The 23,985-nt window shown below is 34.8% G+C and overlaps 1 protein-coding gene across 6 annotated transcripts in view; it reads left to right on the forward strand.

Moving 5' to 3' along the window:
* Positions 1–1,757: 1,757 nt before the first annotated feature.
* Positions 1,758–23,985, forward strand: part of LOC118190438 (uncharacterized) — a 165,026-nt gene continuing 142,798 nt past the window's right edge. For 2 of the 6 annotated variants that reach the window (XM_085822611.1, XM_085822613.1), the window contains exons 1-2: positions 1,758–2,019; positions 14,808–14,904. In XM_085822611.1, the coding sequence (XP_085678737.1) occupies positions 1,998–2,019; positions 14,808–14,904 (119 nt within the window). In that variant the 5' untranslated portion in view covers positions 1,758–1,997. The remainder of the gene's footprint in view (positions 2,020–14,807; positions 14,905–23,985) is intronic. The other 4 variants (XM_085822610.1, XM_085822615.1, XM_085822612.1 and 1 more) reach the window with 4 other exon arrangements.

Below are 23,985 nucleotides of genomic sequence, written 5' to 3' on the forward strand. Positions count from 1 at the left end.
ATAAAGCAGATGAAATGGAATTAATTGCAAGCTCAGAAGCAACTGTAACAGGATACAAAGAACCAGAAAGCTGAGAAACAGATACACTTGGATCAGCAGAAAAATGAGAAACAGATGGAGTACTGGAATTCTGAGAAACTGGTGCAGTGATGTCAAGAATACTCGAAACAGTGTCGGCTATAGGCTCAAGAACTGGAAAATCCGATAACAAGAAACCACTGGGATGATTATCCAAAGACGTGTTGGTAGAACCATATTTTAAAACATCTGAATAAAGAGGTTTAGAAAGAACATCAGGAGAATCCAACAATACTGAAATACTGGGATGGTTATCCAAATCAGTCAAAACACCAGGTAATGCTAAAGCATTAGGGCGACTATCCAATGTAGTACAGACATGCGAAAGTTTCAAAACACTTGAATAAAGTGGTTTCGAAGGAACACTTGAAGGAGCACACAAAACTGAAACACTAGAATCTGATAAGCCTAAAGTATCAGGATGACTATCCAAAGTGCTGCAAACAGAAGAAACCCGTTTCAAAACACTTGAATAAAGAGGTTTAGAGTGAGTACTTGAAGTATCTGAAATGACAGAAGCACGAGGATAATTATCCAAAATCGTGATAGGTACAGAAGGATGTTTTCCTGAAACAGTGGATAAAGCTGGAAACTCAATAGCAGATACAGAGGAAAAAGATGTAGCACTTACCTTTGGAAGGGATTTCACACTCAAAACGCTCTTTATGTCCTTCACAAAAATTCTCCCAAGCTGTGCATTACCCTTACGGTTCAGATGCAATCCGTCTCTTGACGGACAAGTACTCCAATAGTACTCACCAGATCTGCAAAAAGAAAAAGCTTCTCGGCCTTTGAATGCTTCGAAAAGATTAGTGTTTATCCGAGCTAATTTTCTGTTCAGCTTCTTTAAACTGTACGGGTTGAAACCATTCTCGAATAAATTTCGTTCACGCGGGAGGACACCTGAAAAGAGAATGATCTTCGGGTTTAAACGCTCAATAACCTTATACAGACAATCATATTTATGATGAATATCATCCAAAGTGTCACAAGAGTTATTGGTACCAACGTGAACCAAAACTAACTCAAATTGAATGACAATGAAAATGAACTTCATAATCCAGTAAATTCAGCAATAAATATTCTTTTAAATATTTTATCATCGAATCTCCGATTATAAGTATTTTCATTTTTCCTGTTTGCTTAGACAAAGACATAATAAAAATAATACAAATAACAAAATCAAATTAAGAATTAGTACGTGCAGAAAAAACACTCACCGACGAAAATGGCGGAATACGATTTCTATTTTTACTAGATTTACGTATTTGGCGCCAGGTCCAGTTTGGCGTGAAAAAGATAACCCTCCAACCAATCACAGCAAAGTACATTTTTCCGTAAACATTTGGCGTTTGGCTGTACATAATTGTTCAAACTACGAAAACTATTTCAGTAGCATTGCCACTGGAAACGTTGAAATAATAACTGAAAAATAGTCTTTTCTTAGAATATAATAACAACAACATCTGGGGAGCAATTTACAGATATTAATCTTTGCACATATTTTACATCCATGTACCATTGTAATAATCCATTTATTATTTCAATAGTGATCTGATAATGACTTATTTTACTTTTACTTAATGTATTGATTTCTCCAAATCATACTCTCCAAAAATTAATTTAGTAAATTCCATACAAAAAGCTGAAAGACGCTATAGTCGTTTCGTATATCAACTTTGTTTGTTTATTTGCTACTTCCTGCTTCCAGTTTTCCCGCTTTTTTCGTTTCGAATTTTATTTCTAGCGTTATGTTATTGTTGAAGCTGCTAAACTGTAGCAATGCAAAATCTTAAATTTTTAAAAAATAAATAAATGTAATTTACTTTTTATAATGTTCCACAGATAGAAATCCACAGATTTTGTATTATTTTGTTCAGATTAATAGTATTTTGAATGAATGTATAGACATTTCTAACATGAACTCTCAACAAATTAAAGGTATTTCTTGTATATTTTTTTAATTATTATTATTAGCATTAAATCTTTATGAATTGAGTTTGAAGTTTAATGAATTGATGTTGAATGCTTTAAGAAATGTTATTTAATATATTGATTTTTATTTAATTTTATACAATATACGAATATTTGTGTATATGTATGTATGAAAATATAAAGAATAATAGTTGAAAAATATTTGATTAAAAACAAATTATGCCGCCCAAAAATGTGTTATGTGTTAGTGCAGTTGGGCAGTTTTTTACAGAAGAAAAAGAATGGTGACTTATTTTTGTGAAAAATTAGTTATTACATATGTTAAATTAATTATTATATGTTATTGCTTATATTTTTACAGTTTAATTTAGGTGATTATAATGAAAATTGATCTAGAAGACTATTAAATGGCGAGTTTTAGTTTTTTTTGCTTTGGTGGAAATCTTGTGATGATCACGTTATAAATTCGAAACAGTTGCACCTTATAGTGATTTGGCTGCAAATTATTGTATCACTTCAGAATTTTACAACAGTTTCTTCCTCTGTATGTCATTCTTACAAATGCAAGCTTTAAATTTGAATTTAAGACAAAATGTATCGTCAGGCCTGGATAGAATAGGTGCGGGGCCCGACTGGATTTATTTTTGCGGGGCCCCTTTCAAATATCTTGTAGAAACAAATTTTTTCTTGGTTCAGCAACTTCTGTTGAACATTATCTATTGTTTGCTCAGCAGAAAGTTGTTTTTGAAGCTCTGTACATTTTAACACAGCTACCAAATAATTTTTTGATTTTTCATGTGTTCTCTTTTTCGTTTCAATGGATTTGACATCTAATGATAAAATTATAGTTAGGTATCCATTTTTAATCACATAATATACTTAAATTTTTAATTTTAAAAATAATTGTTTGTTAATAAAGATTATATACAGTCAAAAGTCGTTAATTCGGACAGCCATAATCCCGACCTCAAACCTACAAACTTTATTGACACATATGCGCAAGACCTTTACCGCTGTGAGTATGCGTGTGCGCATGCGCAAAATATGTTTATGAATGCGTGTTTAATGTATAACGGACGGTATAAGCTAAGCTAAAATTATCTAATTCAGTTAATGTTGCAAATTGCGTTATTCCTTAATCTTCAAATCGGATCCGGCTTATTAATTTTTGCAGACTGTTAGAGCAATTTTATAAAAGTAAGCTTGAACTTTCGATTATGTCAAAAAGAATTTCCGATTCTGGAGCTACCAAAGTATCTACAAAGCGAAAGCATGTTTCGATGTTCATCAAACAAAAAGTAGAATTGCTGCAAAAAATTTATAAAGGCATATCCTTTGATTCTTTAACCATTCCAAAATCTGTTTATCAATTTCATGCTACTCTGCGCAGGGGGGGGGGGACTACGCGGCACGCAATGAACTGGAAGTTGATCTGTCAGCACTATCCTTATCTTCAGGGCAGATGTTTTTATTTTATTCGGCTTATAATTCCTTACTAAATGTAGTATTTCATCTCGATGTACTCTGTCTTTGATATGATTTAAATCAAATTTCTCGTCATTATAAATATTACAAATACACATCAAATAGTTTTCGTGTTGCAATTTTCTAATTTCGACTATGCGTAATGTATGCTTTACGCATGCGCGCGTTGAAAGAAATGTTTAATGAAGTAAACAAATGAATATTAAGCTTTTTTTTTTTTTTTTTTTTTTTTTTTTGTAAATTTTGATACCCTTTAGATCATAATTGCTTTTTATTTCATAAATTACAGTTTCATATTTTTAATTTTATAATTTCTGCATGCCATCTTACCAGATTTAAACTGATGATCTATAATCTGGAAAAACCGATAATCAGGAATCTCCGAAGTACCGACGAGTCCGGATTAAAGACTTTTGACTGTATTTCATTTTTGACTGCAGTCGATGCATTTATAGTTGGCACAGAGAATTGATGACTATTGAATGGGGAAAAGAGGAATTAGAGTTAAGTGACAAGACTGATATAAATTGGAATAATTACTTGAGAGAAGTTTCCGCAGACAGACTTTTATCAAGGCCATAAATTTGAGAGAAAAATAAAAATAGAATGTTTTTTTCTTGTATTCAGTAAATGTTTTGACGGGAATATGGTCGACGGGATTTTCCCTAAGTACCATAATAAATTTTTTTAACAGTCCTACCAGATCGAGTAACATAGCATCCATTTGCAAAATCTGGTGACATAACACCTCTTTCAGAAATCAGTGGCACAATACTCCTATTACATGTAGAAGACTTCACACGCACATCTAAATTTGGAGATTTCTCCAAATCTGAGGTTTGTTTACATCTTCATCTTTGTGACTTTCATTCTCATAATTGTTTTGTAGTGTGAAATCTTTCAGATTAGTTTCTTTAAGAATGTCTCTTCAGTTCCTTTCTACAGTTCTTTGATTTGTTCTTATAATCCTGTATGAACATGGTCTTTCTGCCGTTTCTAGAATTTTTCCATTTTATTTTAGTGCTTCCGTTTCTCATTTATGTACACTGCATACACACATGCAAAAAATGGGACAGTTCTATGTCTTCTGTTCTACTGGGCCGATTGACGAAATTCAACTTGCGTTTTTCATGTATCGAAAGCGTGACTTAGGATATACATTAGATTTATATATAGCATTGTTATAATATAGGTATTTTGACACAAAATTGGACTTTTTCTGAAATGACATGCCAATTTTTTTTCATATGTCGTTTCAATGATTCAAATTATGACAAACTACCAAATTTTGTAAAAATCGCACAAGAAGTTTTTAAAAAATTAGCTCTCAAAATTTTAGCTGATAGTCAGTCATTGAGCGAGTGTCTCGAAGTCTAGCGCCGAGTTGGTCGTCGAGTGCATCGAGAGAGTCTTTTAGTGCATCATCGAGTTTTGTCTTAGACTGTGCTGAGTTGAGAGCTATACTCTTGTGTATCGTCGACTGCATCGCGTGGAGAGTCTCGAGAGTACGTGGAGTTCCGAGAACGACCAAACAGAGTCGGAAGCTGTACTCTGGTGCTTTGCAGTGAAGGTATCTCCACCGTTATTGCCTGACAGTGTGAAGGCTGTGTCACTGATTGCTCCAGCGTGTTTATAGTAGATTTTCGATGACTGTAAAAAGTGTTATTGGAGCTGTCCTGATTAATATTAGCTAAATAAAGTGTGTTTCGATACTTCATCAAGTGTTGCCGTTATTCACTCCAAATCTACGAACTCCATACGAACGTGAAGGATGAAAATAACGCAATAACTGGTGTCAGGAAGAGAAAAATGTAATAACTGGTGTCAGGAGTGGGGTTTGAGAGTGAATGCCAGTGATTTGCCTGCAGAGGAAAGCCATGGCGGAGGAAACGAAGACTTTGATGGACTTCTTTGCCGAGATCGAAGCCTGGCAAGAAGAGATGAAAGCCAGATATGCTTAGATAAAATCTGGGTATAAAGAGATGACAGCAGAGATCAAAGCCGCACTGAAAGAGATGAAAGCGGGACTGGAAGATAAGAAAGCCCGGCGAGAAGAAATAAATGTCGGCCAAGAAAAGGTGCAAGAGCAACTCCAACAGGTGAAAGTGGAATTTACAGAAGATATTGGAGGTATAAAAGGTGATGTGGAAATGAGAGAAGTGGCAGTTGAAGAATCAAAGATTGAAGAAGTGAAGGAAGTAGCTAATGAACTATCTGAGAAAGATCCAGAAATGAAGGATGAAATAGCTAACGAGATTAAAGACAGAGATCGAAAAGATGAAGAAATGAAGGACGGGAAAGAAGCTTTTGATTCTCAAGTGCCTGAAGTGGAAGAAAGTGAAAATGCGACTGTTACGTTTTTGGAAACTAATAGTGAAGTTATGAAAACGCAGTCGGCAAGTTTTGAACCATCTGAAAGTTCATGTGATACTGAGAATGAAGAAGCTGATGTACAGCTGAAGCAGTGTGCTCCAGTATTGTAAGAAAATTCACCTACCTCACAAACTATGTGTGCATCTCATAGTGCAGATTTTGCAGACGAGGACTTGATTCTGAACCTGGATACTAGTGTTTGTGAAGAATTGGGTTCCGTTCATAACTCTGATGCAGAATTTGGAGCTGGTTCCCAGGAAACGAAGGAAAATAAGCATGTATAAGCTGCTAAAAATACCGAGGTGAACTGTGTGCATGCTGCAAATGAACTACAGAGTGGTGAACAAACAGTTCCACATCTTCCTGTGGATGAAATGTCTGAAAGGACTATATCTTCAGATTGTGATATGCAAAACAGAAATGCATCGAGAACTGCAACATAAAAGTATTTGACCTGGGTGTATTTTACACAGACTGAGACAGCAATTCATTCTGAACTTTATATAATTTAAAATTGTTATGTATCTAATTTGTGTATATAACTTGTATATAGTGTAACTATTTGCTTCTTTAGTTATGTTATTTTTTTGTTTTAGAACCTTGTTTGTATTGAATTATGCTTCTGACCAAGGGTTGTACTGCCCAGGACGTGCAGTCCTTGGGAGGGGGCAGTGTTATGAAATGTACAGGCGAGGCAAGACGGCTTCCCCGCAAAGAAGTTTTAGGGTTCCTATATTTGGTGAGAAATCACCCATTTGGCAACATTTGGTGACAAAATTGGCGATATACCATGAACGGTTGGAGAACCTTCTGGAATGAATTCTTACTGGTTTAGCCCAGAATGTTCCCGAACACAAGCCGAAAGCTATATAAACCCTGCTGGTCCGCAGTCTGTCAGTAGTAGTGTGTGTGTGTGTTTCTCATCGAGTGTGTGTGCCTCGTCTGGCGAGCTGATAGTCAGTCATTGAGCGAGTGTCTCGAAGTTGTTCGTCGAGTGCATTGAGAGAGTCTTTTAGTGCATCGAGTTTTGTCTTAGACTGTGCTGAGTCGAGAGCTATACTCTTGTGTATTGTCGAGTGCATCGCGTGGAGAGTCTCGAGAGTACGTGGAGTTCCGAGAATGAACAAACAGAGTCGGAAGCTGTACTCTGGTGCTTTGCAGTGAAACTGTCTCCACCGTTATTGCCTGACAGTGTGAAGGCTGTGTCGCTGATTGCTCCAGCGTATTTATAGTAGATTTTCGACGACTGTAAAAAGTGTTATTGGAGCTGTCCCGATTAATATTGGCTAAATAAAGTGTGTTTCGATACTTCATCAAGTGTTGTCGTTATTTACTCCAAATCTACGAACCCCGTACGAATATGAAGGAAGAAAATAACGTAACAACTGGTGTCAGGAAGAGAAAAACGTAACAGTATTTTTATTTTAGCCCTAACAAATGATTATACCGCAGGTGATTATACGGCAGGTGTCATTTTGACCCCCTTGAGAGAAAAGAAATGTGAATACATTCCATTGTATTAATCTGAACACTGTTACTTTTGTAAACTATTTTTCTGCTGAACAAAATACAAACAAAGGAAAAGAATATGGTAGGTTTGCGTAGTTTCACATCTGCCAGTCACATGATTTGAAATATGTGCAGTAAATAAATGATTTGAAATATGTGCAATTTGTGGAAAGAAAACAGAGAAGAGATTATTACAAGCTGAACGTTTGTAGATTTTTCTTAGATATTTTGTTTATTATTCATAACAAGTTTTATGGAAAATTTTATTCTATTTACATGAATTTATTATAGTGACGTACTAATGGCGCGTAGAAAAGGACTAATGCATGAAGAAATCGTGAAACTGATGCAAGAACTATCTGATGCCGATTCCAGTTCTGAAATCGAAAATAATTCTACAGATAAAGATGAAGATGAAACATTTTGTGATTCTGAATTTATTATAGAGAGTAATCAGGCAATATCATCCTCTAGCTCAAGTGAAAGTACAAATGGATTTGTTTCTACGAGTTCAAATTCTGCTGTACTTAAGAATGCCAAAGCGGGAACTAGTAGACGCTCAAAAGGGAATATAAAATTCAACATAATTCAGACTTACACTTGTAAAGAAATTGCTAGTGATGGAACTGTATGGAAAGAAGAAAATACTTCAAATACTTCTGGTCGGCGACCCTTGCAAAATATCTTGCAAAAAAATGCAGGACCGACATCCTATGCTAAACGTCACATTTATTCTGGTAAAGCTATTAGTGCATGGAAATTAATAATAAATGAAAAAAAAATTATGTGTCATAAAGGAGTGTACTGATGCTGAAGCCAAGCATAAACTTCATAATGACTCTTTCACTATTTTATTAGCAGAACTGGAAGCATTCATAGCGTTGTTGTACGTAAGGGGGGCATTAGCCACCAAAGGCTTACCAATTCTTAGTTTGTGGTCCAAGACTTCATCAGACATGGGGACCAAAGTTTTTTCATGAAACTATGAATAGAGACTTTTATACTTTTATAGACTTTTATAGAAAACTGTAAGCTTTGCTACAAACCAAATGAAAGCATTATGATTGATGAACAGCTATTCCCTACAAAAACAAGATGCCGTTTTTTTGCAGTATATGCCTAACAAGTCTGATAAATTCGGAATAAAATTTTGGCTAGTAGTAGACGCTAGGACAAAATACTTATTTAACAGATTTCCATATGAAGGAAAAGATGAAATGAGACCAAGTGATCAAAGTTTAGGAGAGAATGTAGTAAATCGTTTAGTTAATCCTTACAAAAATACTGGCCGAAATATAACTACAGACAGTTTCTTTACATCAGTAAAACTTGCGAAATCCCTAAAATCAAAAAGATTGAGTCATGTTGGAACAGTAACAGGGTTCGTAGCGGTCCTTATAAGTGCTTATAAGTCCTTATATTTGAAAATAAAATATAAAGGCCCTTATAGGTGCTTACTTTTTCTTTAAAGTCCTTATTTTTTTGTTTTTAGTGCTTTCTTTTTTAATGAACGCGCTATTTTTCCGCGTACCAAAGCCGAAACTAAATAAACAACTTTTCTTCCTAATATGGAATGTCAGATGGTGAGTCAGACTCCCGGAAATAGCTTTTCCCCCTTTCTCTTCATTAACATAACCTTTGGTGTGCACGAAGAGTACAGACAGGTGCCCGTCGTTCTATTGGTCAAACAATTGCGAAAGCAGTAGAAAATTCCGTGACCTCAAAATTTTGCCCATTAATCGCTATATACAGCGACTTTCGGAAAAATTTTTCAAAAATATTCAACGTGTTGCAAATCCTGTGCTTCATATGCTACCCGTATACGATCCTGCTGTTGCTTCTTCCCGGAAAAGACCCAGAGCGGTTCTTAACCGGGAATATCCAGCTCTTCCATTTAAACGGACTAGATATGAGCACACTGACAGCCACATGAATAACTACCTCTCGTTCCTTAACCCCCCCCACCTCTAAAGTTCTTTAATGCACACGGCATTAACTCGAGGAACCCCTCTAACGTTTCTTTAATAAGAAACATCACAGTCAAATAGGACTGATTTAAAATATTTTAACTTATCAATTGTAAACTGTAAACTGTAAAAGATTTTTAATTATAGCTTCTTTCTTCCTTTAAAAAGGAACTTTCTCAGGCGCTTAACAGCGTCCTTTTTGGCCTTTAAATACCGCATAGAATAGCGGTCAAAAACGGAACTTCTCTCTCCCAGCTGATCACTGGCAGAACTACTTTTTCGACCTGTAAACAGGTTCCACCCCTGAAGAATGCGCATCGGAAAATCTCCCCTGCGTGTTCTTCACCTCTGACGTATGCAAAACATGATTATCAAGGTTCAAGGAAACTTCACCTTTTATTTTTCTAGTCTAAATTTTATGGCTGCTCCTATCTAAATTATTCTGGCTCTTTTTCGGCGCAAAATTAAGACCTTCTGAGTTTTTTGCCTTTTTTTGACTCAGTGTGAAGGCACTTATTCCAAGTCATTCGGCTTTTCAAAATTTTATTCTATTTGACAATCCCCTCATTTTGATGATGTAATTTCCTTTGAAGATGTGGAGGTAAAGGCGTAATTGCCTATGAACTCCGTAACTTGCACTTCCTTGATCCTAGAAAATTCTGCTACATTCGGCATTCTTTTTCCTCCCACCCAAATACTACACACGTTTGAATTTCTATCAAGATCTTAAAAATTTGCATTCTCTTCTGCTTGGTCAGTTCATATTCGTGTTTATTATGATCGTTATGCTTATATTATGAGCATATGTATGAATGTTTGTAATAATATAGTTGCAATAACTGCTGAAGTATAGTCCACTTTCAAAAATGGTTGTGTTTTAACACAGATTAGCTTTCTAAGGAATAATATTCGGAATAGCTTAAATAAAGGGAAAGTAATCGAATAGTCAAAATAATTTCATTTTTTGGCCAATATATTATACAGTACGAAGGTTGGGAGGTCTCCCCTTTCTCTGCAAAGTCTTGAATATTGAAACTGTTACAGTTCACTGCAAAACAAGCAACGGACTTTTTTTTTTTTTTTTGGTTACTTTCCAATCTGGATTGAATAGGACTAAAAGTTCTGCGGGCTACCAACTGAAGCAAAGAATGATTCTATTCCGGAAATTTAACGCCATCTGTTTAAAATTAGAATGAAAGACACCCCAGTTATTTATTCTCCCAATACCGGCAGTTGTTGATTCCGATTGCGTAATATCACGTAGGGAAGAATTATGGTGCACGTATTCCGCAATAACGTTTGCGATATTTTGCAGAGATAATTAATTTTGATGTTCAGTCCGAGATTTGTTTATGAACACTTACTTACTAACTGAAAGAGTTTTACTGTGCTTGTTAAGCAGAATATTTTTTAGTTCCGTTGATTTATTTTTATATGATGCACATATTGAAATGTCAAAAGCATTTATTAGCAAAATAATCTAAAGAGCAGCTACAGTCTACCCCCCTGCTCCTTCAAGTTACGCTCGACTGTCCGAATATTCGCCAATTCCAAGTGTGCGGGTTAGTTAAGCTAAGCTGTTACTGTTAAAGATGGCGGCATGAAGCAAATTTCTAGAAAATGTTCAGAATTTAGATTTAAATTATTTAAATATCAATATGAGTGGAAAAATAAATTGTATTTATTATTAGGTTCCAAATGAATACAATAAATATCCCTTATTATTATTTAATTTCTCTATTTTGAACTGAAATTTCATCATTAAATCTTGTAATATATTTTAGTTCTTCAAAGTTTTTTTTTTTCTCTCATTGTAAACTAGTTCTGTAAATTGAACTATTATTTAAAATTAAAAAAAAAAAAAAAAAGTAATTATTTTCCATTGTTGAGGTAATGCTTATTCTCTCTTAATAAGTACTTCATTTCTCATATTTTAAATTACAATTCTAATTTTTAAGGTTATGCAGTTGTGTATGATGTGATTAGACAGATGCTTATTTTTTTTTTCTTAAAATGTGCTTGAAAAGTGCTTATATGTGCTTATTTTTTTAACTAAAATGTGGCTATGAACCCTGAGTAAATCACAAAAAAAAAAAAAAAAAAAAGAAATTCCCTCTAGTTTAAAAAATGTAAGAAACGAACTTTTTTCTTCAGTTGGGATGAAACACGACTATATAATACTTACATCATAGCAAGGTAAAAGGAACAAAAAAGTAATTTTGTTAAGTACGCTCCATTTATCAGTTGAATTTGAATCTAATAAAAAGAAGGTTCCTGGTGTAATACAGTTTTAAAATTATACAAAATTCAGGATAGATGTTTTGGATCAAATGGCAAGAATGAAAGCATCATCACGTGAAATCACATCATCTCCGTGAAAGCATCATCACGCCGTTGACCAGTACATGTATTCTACAATATTTTTGACTTAGCAGGCATAATTGCGTGGATTCTGTATAAGGAAGTTACAAAAGAAAATATCAGCAGAAGAGATTTTCTATTGTGTTTGGCAGAACTAAAGAATATATATCTAGCAGAAACAAATTTGTTCTCTCTTCAAATGGCTTGTGGATGGACAAGATTCAATAGAATCAAAAAAGAGGAAGAAATGTCAAGTAAGGTAATGCAAAGGTAACAAAACTTCTAATATTTGTGACAACTGTAATAAATATGTATGCGGATATTGTACACAAAAAATCAGAAAGATAAGCATGTGTGCTAATTGCTGCACTGGCTAATATATTATCTGTAAATAAAATATTGCTATATATTTCTATTTCTATGTACTCTTTATAGCAAAGAGTTTTTTTTTTTTAAATGCTTTAATATTTGGATTAAAAACAACTTTTTTGGAAAAATTTGCATAAATATTTATACATTTTATTTTCTGTGTTTCTGAAATGTAAGCTATCGAAAATGGGAGGGGGGAAATTCCAATGGAAGTATTTAAATGCTTGTTCATTATTTGACTATATACTTGCAAAGTCTCTACATTCTTTAAAATAAACTGTAGTTGTCATAATTTGTGTTATTTTAATTTCTTTTTCACAGATATATCATATCATATAGAGAAATATGCAGATATCTTATCAAGGGGTCAAAATGACACCTGCTGTAATTCTAGGTATATGAAGACCACCGTAATTCTAGTGTTAAAAACTGCTTGGTATAATTTATTGCCAGCTAGCATATTTCATGGTGAGGATGATGAAGATGATAGCCATGAATGTGAAGGTTTTTGGATATCGCAAACCAAAGATTAAATTTTCTGATTAATGAATTTTTTGAAGAATTGTGGGGAAGCGGTATAATAAATGAAGGTAATAATATAACAGAGGTTTTTCGGAATTAGATGACAATGCCCAATTATCAATAAATTAACTGATGGCGAAATTTGTAGTATGGGTCTAGATCCAGAAAATATGGCTACTGATAGTGAAGAAAGTGGCAGAGAAGTTACTGGAAATGAAAAAATTTCGATTGACAATTTAGTTGGAATTCTCCACACAGCAATTAGGACTTAAACAATGGAACTTTGTAACTGAATTAAGAAATTTGTCTGTTTACAGAATTAAAGAGAAAATATTATCACAAAAAAGCAACTTAAACAACTTGCATTGAAAGAAATGTTTAATAAAGTAAAGAAATAAATATTAAGCTTCTTTATGTAAATTTTATTACCCTTTAGATCATAAATGCTTCATTATTTCATAAATCATGATTTAATATTTTTAATTTTAAAATTTCTACATGCCATCTTAACAAGTTTTAAACGGATGATCTAACATCTGGAAAAATCCGGAATCGCCGAAGTCCGGATCTCGGACCTTGTATTGTAATATACGTATATAATTACTGTTGTAGGAATTTATATTATCACAAAAAATTTAATGATTAAGGTCACTAAGTAACCATAATGATTTTATAATAATAACACTCAAATTCTCATAAAAATCATCCTCATTTGCAATAAGTGTTATTTTCAGTATCTATAATGGAAATTAAGAAATTTTGGCAAATCATTATCATTTATGTCAAAATTATCGAATATCAAACCTAATGGTTTATGTGAATCAAAACACTTTACTCACCTGACAACAAGAATCACAAAGGACGCTGAAATAGTTTCGATAATTTAATAAAAACACAATGAAATATTGTAAAGCAAGTTTTCATTTCTTAAATCCTTCTTGCACAAAATAACTTGCAGGTTATGAAAATTTATATATGTAAATTATATACATAGAGAGAGAAGCCAAAAAATACATTTGTCTGCATGAATGCTACAATTATGATTTGAATGACTGCAAAAGCAGGAAAATTTTTTAACCTGTCCAGAAAGCAATTATTAGTTAGTGGAATCACATGACATAGTATGGCTTTTATCTCCTAATACGATCAATGAGCCATTACTACTCAGACTACATGGACCATTTTGCTCTAAAATGCTTGCTCAGGGTGACAAATAGTTATCCCCCTTTTTTCCTTTCACCTCCTCTGGTTCTGTCCTTACAAAGTAACCATTCCAAAATGCTCCGTAATGTCAAATGCCAGAAAAAGCATTAAATTGACAGAGCTGATTAAATCACATGATTGGTATTGATTTTGAAAAATCGAGATTTCTGGTTTAGTTCTAGGGAAAGGCCACAGGCCCCCTTTCCTCAGATTCATCACTGGCTGGAACAGTTTTATCACATGCTACTGCTTGAAATTCTACTTCATTGTTATCACCTTCAGATGTCTCATGCCAGAACTTACATTTTCCAGCATCATCAGTTTTAGAACCATTGTAATTATTTAAAGTGACTTTTGGTTCAGTCAAATATTTATTTCATAAATTTAATCATTTAAATTTAGGCAATGGCAATACATTATATTGAGCATTAGTATCCAGTTTAACAAATAAGTATTTAGATATGTTTACGTTTAGTTTTTCAAACAATTATGTTCTATTTTTAGAAAATAGATTTTTATATATTAGTGATCCTATTAGTTACTATCATAAGGACAGAAAGTAACAGTATCCGAAGAGTTAAAGGAAAGCAGATTAAAGCTAATATTTGGATTTACATAAACTGTAGTAAGTTTTGATGTAATAAACTGGACATTCTCTGATCAAAACTGAAAAAAACTTCAAAATAAACATTTCAATATCTGATATTTAAAAATATATAATGTATATAAAATGGATGTGCAAGTCAGTTTGATGAGGAGATTGTTTCTAAGTGGCTTTTATGTATATTTTGGAAATGACACTTGCATAAATTTTCATTGAAGTTAGAATGAAGATGATTTTGGAATTTTTATGAATAATGTTCTTTTATGTTTATAACTTAATTGCTTATAATACATCTGTCATGTCAGTTATGAACAGCAGTAAAAAAAGTTTTTTTTTATTTATTTACCTGATTAATATTAATGATAAACTTTGACTAAAATTAATTTTTTTTTTTTTTTTAGATAATTTAAAAAGCTATACGGAACGAATGCATACTGATAAACTTATATCTGTGTTACTTTCTGAAGATGCTGATCGCATTTTTTCTATTGGTGTCGAGTATGTTCCTGCATTTTTGTAATATTGTAATAACTGTGGATTCTTAATGCAAAGATAATAATTACAGGCCAATATATGGATGATCTTTTTTTTTTTTTTTTTTTTTTTTTTTTTTTTTCATTCTTGCATTCTGTTGGTTAGTTTTCTAAGTTTGTTACAACAAGTGTGTGGAGGATATTGCCAAGAACAAATCAATTTTGTCATACTGCCATTGTTACTGCAATAGGTTCTACATGAAAGAAAGCAGCTTTTCATTAAATGCAAATCTAAATACGTTTTTAGCCTTACAAACCCATTTTCACTTATATTTTAGGATATTTGTACTTATTTCCTATTCTTCTGCCACACAAGATTTTGCAGAAGTCTATTTCGTATTGAATGGCGTCTTATTTCAAAATGCTTGTTTTTTGACATGTTATTTCTTACAAAAACAATTATATGTCAATTTTAAAAGTAATTATTTTGAAAAGAACCTCAAATTTTATGGAAAGTCGCTTACTATATCAAATAAAGTTAATCTTATATATTCTAGAATCTAGACTATGCAAATTATTGATTTTATACCATGAGTAAACATGCTTTAACATATACAACTACAAAGATACATAATTATTACAATACAACAATAAAAGAGTCAGAAGCAAATGCAGTATAAATGATTAGGAATTAAGTAATATATCTTAAGACCATCATTGGCCTTTTGTGATTAACATGATCATTATAATTATAACTGGGAATAGGAATAGTATCACTATTAATTTCTGGGGTTTTTGGAAGAATGTCACAACCAGTTTGGTTGTATACTTACTAATTTCCAGTATTTTATATTCAAGGTGAATCGATGAGTTTCTAATAAACTACCAGCAATTCATCACTTCCTGAAGTATAATATTTTGAGTAGTTTGGAGCTTCTGCATAGAAGTTTTGTAGGCATAACCCCAGATAATACAAATGGGATGCAACATGGTCTTGTAAATGAGTATCTTATTATCAGTAGAAAGACTGCTGTTCCGAGCAGTTAAGGGGGCAAGTGTAGATTTATGCACTCAGCAAGAATTTGTGTGATGTATGGCAACCAAATGAGCTGGTGATCAAGACTAACACTTAATGTCAGGCTTCCTTAGTCTATGAGACTGGTATTATTGTACATAGATATGTGAAGATTATAGTCGATATATATATATATATTTCGTTTTGGTAAATAAGTTAGCTTAACATTGGACTCATTGATTTTAATCTTCCAGGCACTTTGTTTGGAAGATTCTCTAGTGCATAGATGTGATTCTATAATGCTTGTAAGACAGCCACGAAATGCACTTTGTGAAAGAATTGCTGTCATCTGCATACATAGCAAGTGTGGTGTATGTTGGATGTCATCTGTTTAAATATTGAATAGGATAGGGCCCAAAAGGGACCCCTATTTAATACCAGCCTATATAGCTCTGGGGGTAGAAATTGTGTAGTTGATGCAACTGACAAAATGTCTTTCTCTGAGATAAGAATAAATGATATCTGTGATGTAGCCAGGAAACCCGGGGTGATTAGTTTGTGTGTGAGGCTCTCCAGCCATACGCGACTGAAGGCTTTGGCGACATCCAGAAAAATCGATCTGGTGATGAGTTTATTTTGTAATCCTGTGAAGATCATTTCAGTAACTCTTTATAACTGGTGGACCATGGAATGCTTCTATTTAAATCTATACTCTTCTACAATGAGTAGGCTGTTATTGTCAGCATGATCAAGGATCTACTGAAGTATGTGCTCAGCAATCTTGCTGAGAGACAAAAACAAGCTGATTGTTCTATATGAGACCGGGTAATTCGGAGGTGTTTGGGTTTGAGTACAGGTGAGATGATGGCAGTTTTCCACCAAAAGGGGGAAGGGTAGTACCCCAGCATTCAGTGTAAATGAATAGTGCTGATGATCTATTCATTTAAACTGAATGCTCAGGCGAAGGATGGTGCTGATGATCTTAATAAGTTTGAAGAGCATAGGAATATCCATCCTTTTAATTATGTTGTAGGAAATGAGATCAGCACCTGGACTCTTTCCAGTCTTCAACTTGATGATATACTGATAGATCCCTCCAACAGCACGACAGGAGGGATGTTGTCTGCATAGGAGAAATTTGTTAGTGTCTGTGCAACCATATTTTCAATGAGGGTATGGGGTATGTTGTTCAAGCAGAACTGAATAGCATAGTGATTGGCAAGCAACTTTGCTTTCTCTGCCTCTGTGTAAGGAACTCCTGGTTGGCCAGTTAGGTGTGGAATGTTGTTGTGGCATCACTGAAGTTTGGAAGTAGCCTTCCAGACAGAGTTATCTTCTGAAAGAGAGAAGAGGTAGGTGGCTCAGTCACTGTCAGCGTTTGTGCATGTAAGTAGCCTGACTTGATGGTTGACTTGGTTAAGCATTGTTTTGTTCGGGACATACCAAGAGCATTGCTGTTACTTGTGAGCAGCATTATGCCTTCTAATAAGATTTTAAAGTTCTTTGCTGAAAACTCTTTTTCTATTTGTCGCTAAGTGCTGTTCAGCTCAAGGGCATTTTGAAGTTCCAAAGTAGAATTCTTAACTAAGTCCTCTAGTTAGGTTCCTCCCATTACTAACTAAGTCCCTAACTAGGTCCTAGGGCTGACGTTCCTCCCGGGAGGAACCTCGGCCATAAAACGACTGCTTCGCATCGAGGCAGGGACACAGTTAAGGCTGGATATTGTTATTCTTGTTGGTACAATTGTACCGAAGTCAGTACAATGGCTCTATCAATTTTAACTTGATACACCAAATAATGTAAAAAGTAAATTTCATGTCAAAATGTCTGGGTTTTTAGTTTTTAGACATTTCCAAATTGAAGTTTTTTTATATTATATGCAACCCAAACATCGTCTATATATTTTATGTTACCTTAATTGAGTTGCTAGTAAAATTTTTGTTTCAGACATTGGAAAGAACTTCAAATTTGGAAAGTCTAGAAGCTAAAAATCCTGATATTTTGAAATTTTATTTTATTTTTATGTTATTTGGTTTCTCATTCAAGTTAAAAATGCAGTTGTATGGTATATTGATTCAAAGCATGTCATTAGTTGAAATTTGGCATGCCATAATTATTACAACAGCGCAATCTGATGAGTGCAATCGAAATATCGACATCAGTACAAAAGAAAAAGATTTCCTACGAATAGTATTGGCAGATATGTTTTCATGCTTGTGTAAAATTTGATGGCCTTTGTGTTTTATTTTCAAGATTTTTTTGCTTTTATGTACATATGCCTGCATGTGCTGTTTTTGTGGAAGAGCAGCACTTAAGGAGCCAGACAGTAACATTTAGCTCGTGAGCCATGATTTGCTGACCACTGACTTAGACATAATTTGCTTTGCAATAATCCAATAAATCCAAATCTCCTGCTCGAATCCCGCGAACGGGCTGGCTGCATGGGTGTTTTCATGGTTTTCCCCATGTGTAACGTATATACGAGCAAGTTTCCCTTAGAAAGTCCTCCACGAAAGGCATCCCTCCCCTTAGGCAGATAGCCCTAGTGTGCTTTGCCGTAATTAAATACACCAACACACCAACACCAAATCCCCTGCTGAAATATTATGTTATGCTTTCTCCTGGCTTGTTTTGTCATAACTAACGAATCAATATTTAAACAATTAATTGCAGACTCTATATAAAGATGTTAATGACATTTTTAAGAAGACAAATGAACTGAAACAAAACAGATCTTAATTTTTACTAAAAAAATATCAATTTAACAAATGTAAAAGTAAATAAATAGTTTGGTAATTAGCTAGGCAATTTTAATAGAGGTAACTTCATGCAATTACTCATCTTTCTTGTTCTAATTTTTACAGACTGTATTTTTATCAAAAACTGCTAATATAACTTTATAAAAAAGACTAATTAAATAATATCCTGTAATAGTTAAGTACGTAAATTTAAAATTCTGTTAACTGCTATATCTAGCATTAATTTTCTTGCTTTTGCATAAAAAAATATTAATTAATCTAAAAATATGAAGTACAGCAGTAAGAAAATTTCCCATTCTTACTTGTGCTTACAAATCATTCTGGGAATATGCATTTTCAAGTTTTAAAGCCTGAAAAACCCTCTTCGATGTTATCGTCATGCAATGATTTGTAGTTGCTCTATTTTTTGCCATGTTATTTTTTACACTGATGCTTCAAAACTGCAATGTTTTTTAACCACTTTATTTTTTATGACAATGTTTATACCACAATTTTTTGTAACTGTAGTGTTTTTCCTTGTTTTCTAACTCACGATGTCTCCACCTTGCATTTTCTCCACAATATTTTCATCTATGATGTTTTTGCCGTGATGTTGTCACCTGTAACTAGTTATCATATGTATAGCATATACACTAAGGCAGCTATCTAGCCAAAATTATGGTAACAATTGTAAACTTCCTGTTTGAGCTTTTGCAAATGCTAAAGGTTGGATGACTGATTAAAACTCTTTTCTAAAGCTCCATATTGTTTATATGTTTTATGCACAGTATGTTTTTATGTCATTTCTACAGATAAATTGTTCTGTAAAAAGTGCTTCTTTTTCTCTTCTTTTACATTTCTTTCTTTCTTTCTTTTTTTTTTCTCTTTCATTGCTTGTTTCTAGAGATACCTCATCAAAATTAACATTTCAGTTTTAATTCATTGTACATAATCTTTTATCTTATATATTGCTTGTTTTTTTTATTAATATTTATTTACGTGAGCCAGATTTACATTAGTAATGGAATAAGAATGACTTACTAAACCATCCTTATTCAGTACTAAACCATCCTTATTCTTAAAAATCCTAAGTAGGATCAATGTTCTCAGCTCTGAATTTAAGCACTCTCTTTCTAAGGTTAGTTGTGGGAGTTAATGCAAAATAATTAATATTTTTAAGGCATTTTGATGTATGAACCATTTAATGAATGGTACTAATTACATGGGTGTAGCCAGTTCAAATTGTGGGGGGAGGGGCGTTATGACTCCTATGGCTATACTGTTCTCCAAGTATATAGGAATTATTACGTATAAAGATGTTGAATTAAATACATAAAAGTTGTAAATACATCATATATTTTGGACATGAAATTAAAATGCAAATAAAAGTTTAAAAAAAAAAAGGCAAAAATTTTTCTGGCCTTTCATCTTGGTTCGGCATTTAAAATATTTCCGAATTCCACTTTCCAAAGCTATAAACTGACAAATACGAGGATTGGAACTTTAATAGTGGCAACACAGCTGAAAAAAAGCTACGCAACAAAACCAAAGAATATCGCGTATACCACACGTAAACTACATACCTACCTTACCTCTCAGCAAAAAGACTCGTCCTGCCTACGTCACGCGCATGCGGAGTGACGCAAAGAACAGATCCTTGTATTAGCTCGTGGTCTAAAGTAAGTGTTGTCAGGATGTTTTCAAAACAAGAACAACGATGTTGGATAAAAATTGAATGTGCCGGAGGTCGTACAGCACGACAGTGTCATCAAGGGCTTCAAGAGGCTTGCGGGAAATCTGCATTGCTTTACAGAACTGTAGCAAGATGGGTGAAAGGATTCAATGAAGGATGCCAAAATGCGGCCGACATGCTGCGGCCAGGTCGTTCGAGTGTCAGTGATGCAAACGTGCAAGCTGTTGCCGCACTAATGGACAGTGATCGCCGTCAAACGATTCGTCAGCTGGCCGGACAAACAGGATTAGTGCATACGACTGTGCTGCACATTCTTAAAGGAACGCCTGTCCATGAGATAAATTGCTTCACGATGGGTTCCACATCAATTGACGGAAATGCAGAAATGGCTACGATGCGATGCTGCCCGAACCCACCTGGAGCGCTATGAGCGCGAAAGAGATGCTTTTTTATGCTGTGTCATTACGCTGGATGAGACTTGGGCCCGATCATACCAGCTAGAACTGAAATGCCAGTCAAGCGAATGGCGTCATCACGGGTCACCACGACGTTTGAAATTTTGTCACAACCCCAGCAATGTGAAAGTTATGGTGATTCTCGTGTACGACTGTGATGGTGTCATCCTAACGTGTACCGTTTCCCCACAGCAGACTATCACTGCACAGTATTACTGCTCATTTTTGGAGCACAATCTCCGACCAGCTTTGAGAAAAAAACGGTGACACTTTCTGCAGAACGCTCTTCTCATTTTGTATGACAATGCTCGGCCACATGCAGCGCAAGCTGTGACTGATTTGTTCAAGCGATGGGGCTGGGAAGTGCTTTACCATCCACCATACTCCCCAGATCTAAACATTCGCAAGATATTATCGGCAGTGTAGCTGCTATGTGCTAAAGCACATTAGTATTTGGTAAAAAGATTTTATTTGAAGCTTTCAAAACCAAAATTGGTGTGCCTGGGAGCTTTGCTTTGGGAATAGACGTAAAATGCCATTGCCAGTGTTTCGTCTCTTCTTTTAAAAGTTCCGGAGAGGGTAAATCATCTTTATATATCACCTTCTAAGGCATTTCTCTCATCTTTTTAGCATGTCTTCATGGTGTAATGGTCAACACGCTCGGCACGTATTCAAGAGGATAGTGATTTGAGTCCCGGCGAGGGCATGGCTCATTTTTTATCTCTCCTGCTTTAAAAAAGTACCTAATGTCTTTATAGTGGCACCTGAACTAAAAGGTGGTGAATGATGATTCTTCACTACCAGGATCTGGCAATTGGGTGCCCCAAACCTCAATCACCCTTTAAAAGGAGGAGTATATAAGGTACTTCTCCCGCCTGCTTAGCAAGCCTTCGCAGTGTAGTGGTCAGCACGCTCGATGTGAATTTGAGAGGTCGGTCCGTGGCTCGAGTCCTGGCGAGGGCATTGTTCCTTTTTCACATGACTCCTGCATAAAAAAACCCTAATGACTCTACAATCTTTAACTCATTTACCGCAATTTCATTTACACGATCAGAGCAAACTGATAGCTGTATGCAAAACAGGGATAACGCAGTCTTTTCTAAACTTGAAAATTAAGATTTTAAATGGAAATTGAAAGTAAAGGTATTTCTAAAATAGTTTTATAATAATTAAACACAGAATCACAATGAGCATTATATCAATAGATTTGCTTTCGAATGATGCGTGGCAGGTAAATTATACATTGAAATATTTTACCTCTTATCAAAATTTTCAGTTTTGATAAATACACTTAAATACACAATAGCACACACTGCATGCAATTTTGAATGCATTAAAAATTTATTTTATCATTGTAATTATATCCATTATTATAATAGCTATAATTATATAATAGTCGGGATTTTCAAATGGGGGGGGATATTGCATAATATTTTCCACAACAGAAATTTTTCTGGTAGAAAATGTACAAGAGTTTGGAGAAAAGAAACCCAATTTTTTTTTCACTTTTTTCTAATTTATGCTTTCCTTTTTCAGGGTGTCCCATATTAAGTTATTTGTATTAACTCAATACAAGTTAAAGCATTATTTCTGATAAACACAACACACAGCGAAATTTGCAGGGGGTGGAATATTGCATAATATTTTCCACAACAGAAATGTTTCTGGTAGAAAATGTTCATTAGAAAATGTACAAGAGTTTGGAGAAAAGAAACCTTATTTTTTTTTCACTTTTTTCTAATTTATGCTTTCCTTTTTCAGGGTGTCCCATATTAAGTTATTTGTATTAACTCAATACAAGTTAAAGCATTATTTCTGATAAACACAACACACAGCGAAATTTGCAGGAAAAATATAGACTTTAGATCTGATCCGTTACTTTTCACTTTCTCATGAACAAATTGGCCAGATCCCTCATAGTTTATTCCCAAGGGCTGATTGGACCTCGTATAGTGATTCCCGCAATTTAGTAAAATGCCTCGGTTCTAATTGTCAACATGCCTAACTTGTAGGAATCCTCACTGTTTTGCTGTTGGAAGTGAAGAACTGATAAGCGAATAATCGCTTGAGTTCGTGTGACAGGAAACAACAAGCTAGAAGGGTAAAATAACCCTTTATTATTCTAACTAAAGTTTAACAAAACTCCGTCTTGGAGTAGTACAATAAAGCCGACACTTGGGCTTGAACTTAAGAGACTAAGAATTAAACTACGAGGGTAAGTTGAAAAATAAGTTTTCCCTGTCGACTGTGGTCAGAGTTAGGTATGAAAGTCAAAAAATAGAATGAGACATTAAAGATATGACATACCTTTATTTTTCCACATAGGTACCAAGTACATTGAGACATTTGTCATATCGCTTGATAAGCTTCAAAAAGCCCTCCAGGAAAAAATCAGGGCTTTGCATATGGAAGAAGCGTTGAACGGCTTGTTTCACTTCAGTATTGCTTCCAAAGCGCCTTCCCCCGAGATTTTTCTTCATAGCCGGAAACAGATGGAAGTCGCTTGGTGCGAGATCAGGACTGTATGGCGGATGGTGTAGGCGCTCCCAACCAAGAGTTGCAATATGGTTTTGCGTTGCCATCGCCGAATGTGGTTTGGCATTGTCATCCAACAGCAGAACGCCAGATGTGAGAAGGCCAGGCCACTTTTTCCGAATTGCCTCTTTCAGTTTCGACAGGATGTCACAGTAGTGCATAGTATTGATGGTTCCAACCTCCAAAAAGTCCAGCAACAAAACTCTTTGGGCGTCCCAGAAAACTGTGAGGAGCACTTTACCTGTAGAGGGAGTTGTCTTGAACTTCTTTCGGACAGGTGATGACGGATGTTTCCACTCCATAGATGCGGCCTTCAATTCTGGCGTGAAATGGTGGACCCACGTTTCATCCCCCGTCACAATCCGAAACAGAAAGTCATTGCCATCTTCATGGTAACGCACGAGATGTTCCAGGCTGACCCCCATGCGTTGTTCCTTGTGTGTCGAGGTCAATTGTCGGGGCACCCATCGTGCTGACACTTTTCTGTATCGAAGAATGTCGTGGATGATGTTTTGAGCTCGCTCATGTGAGATTCCAAGTTCTTCCGCTACTTCATTGATGGTGATACGTTGGTTCGCTCTAATCATGTCATCCACCTTCCTGACATTTGCATCTGTAATGGCCATGCGCGTCTGTCCAGCTCTCGGTATGTCCTCCACTTGCTGACGTC

Source organism: Stegodyphus dumicola, chromosome 8 (assembly GCF_044657685.1).
Source record: "Stegodyphus dumicola isolate Sdum_Otavi_A_Nest chromosome 8, ASM4465768v1".
NCBI lineage: Eukaryota > Metazoa > Arthropoda > Arachnida > Araneae > Eresidae > Stegodyphus > Stegodyphus dumicola.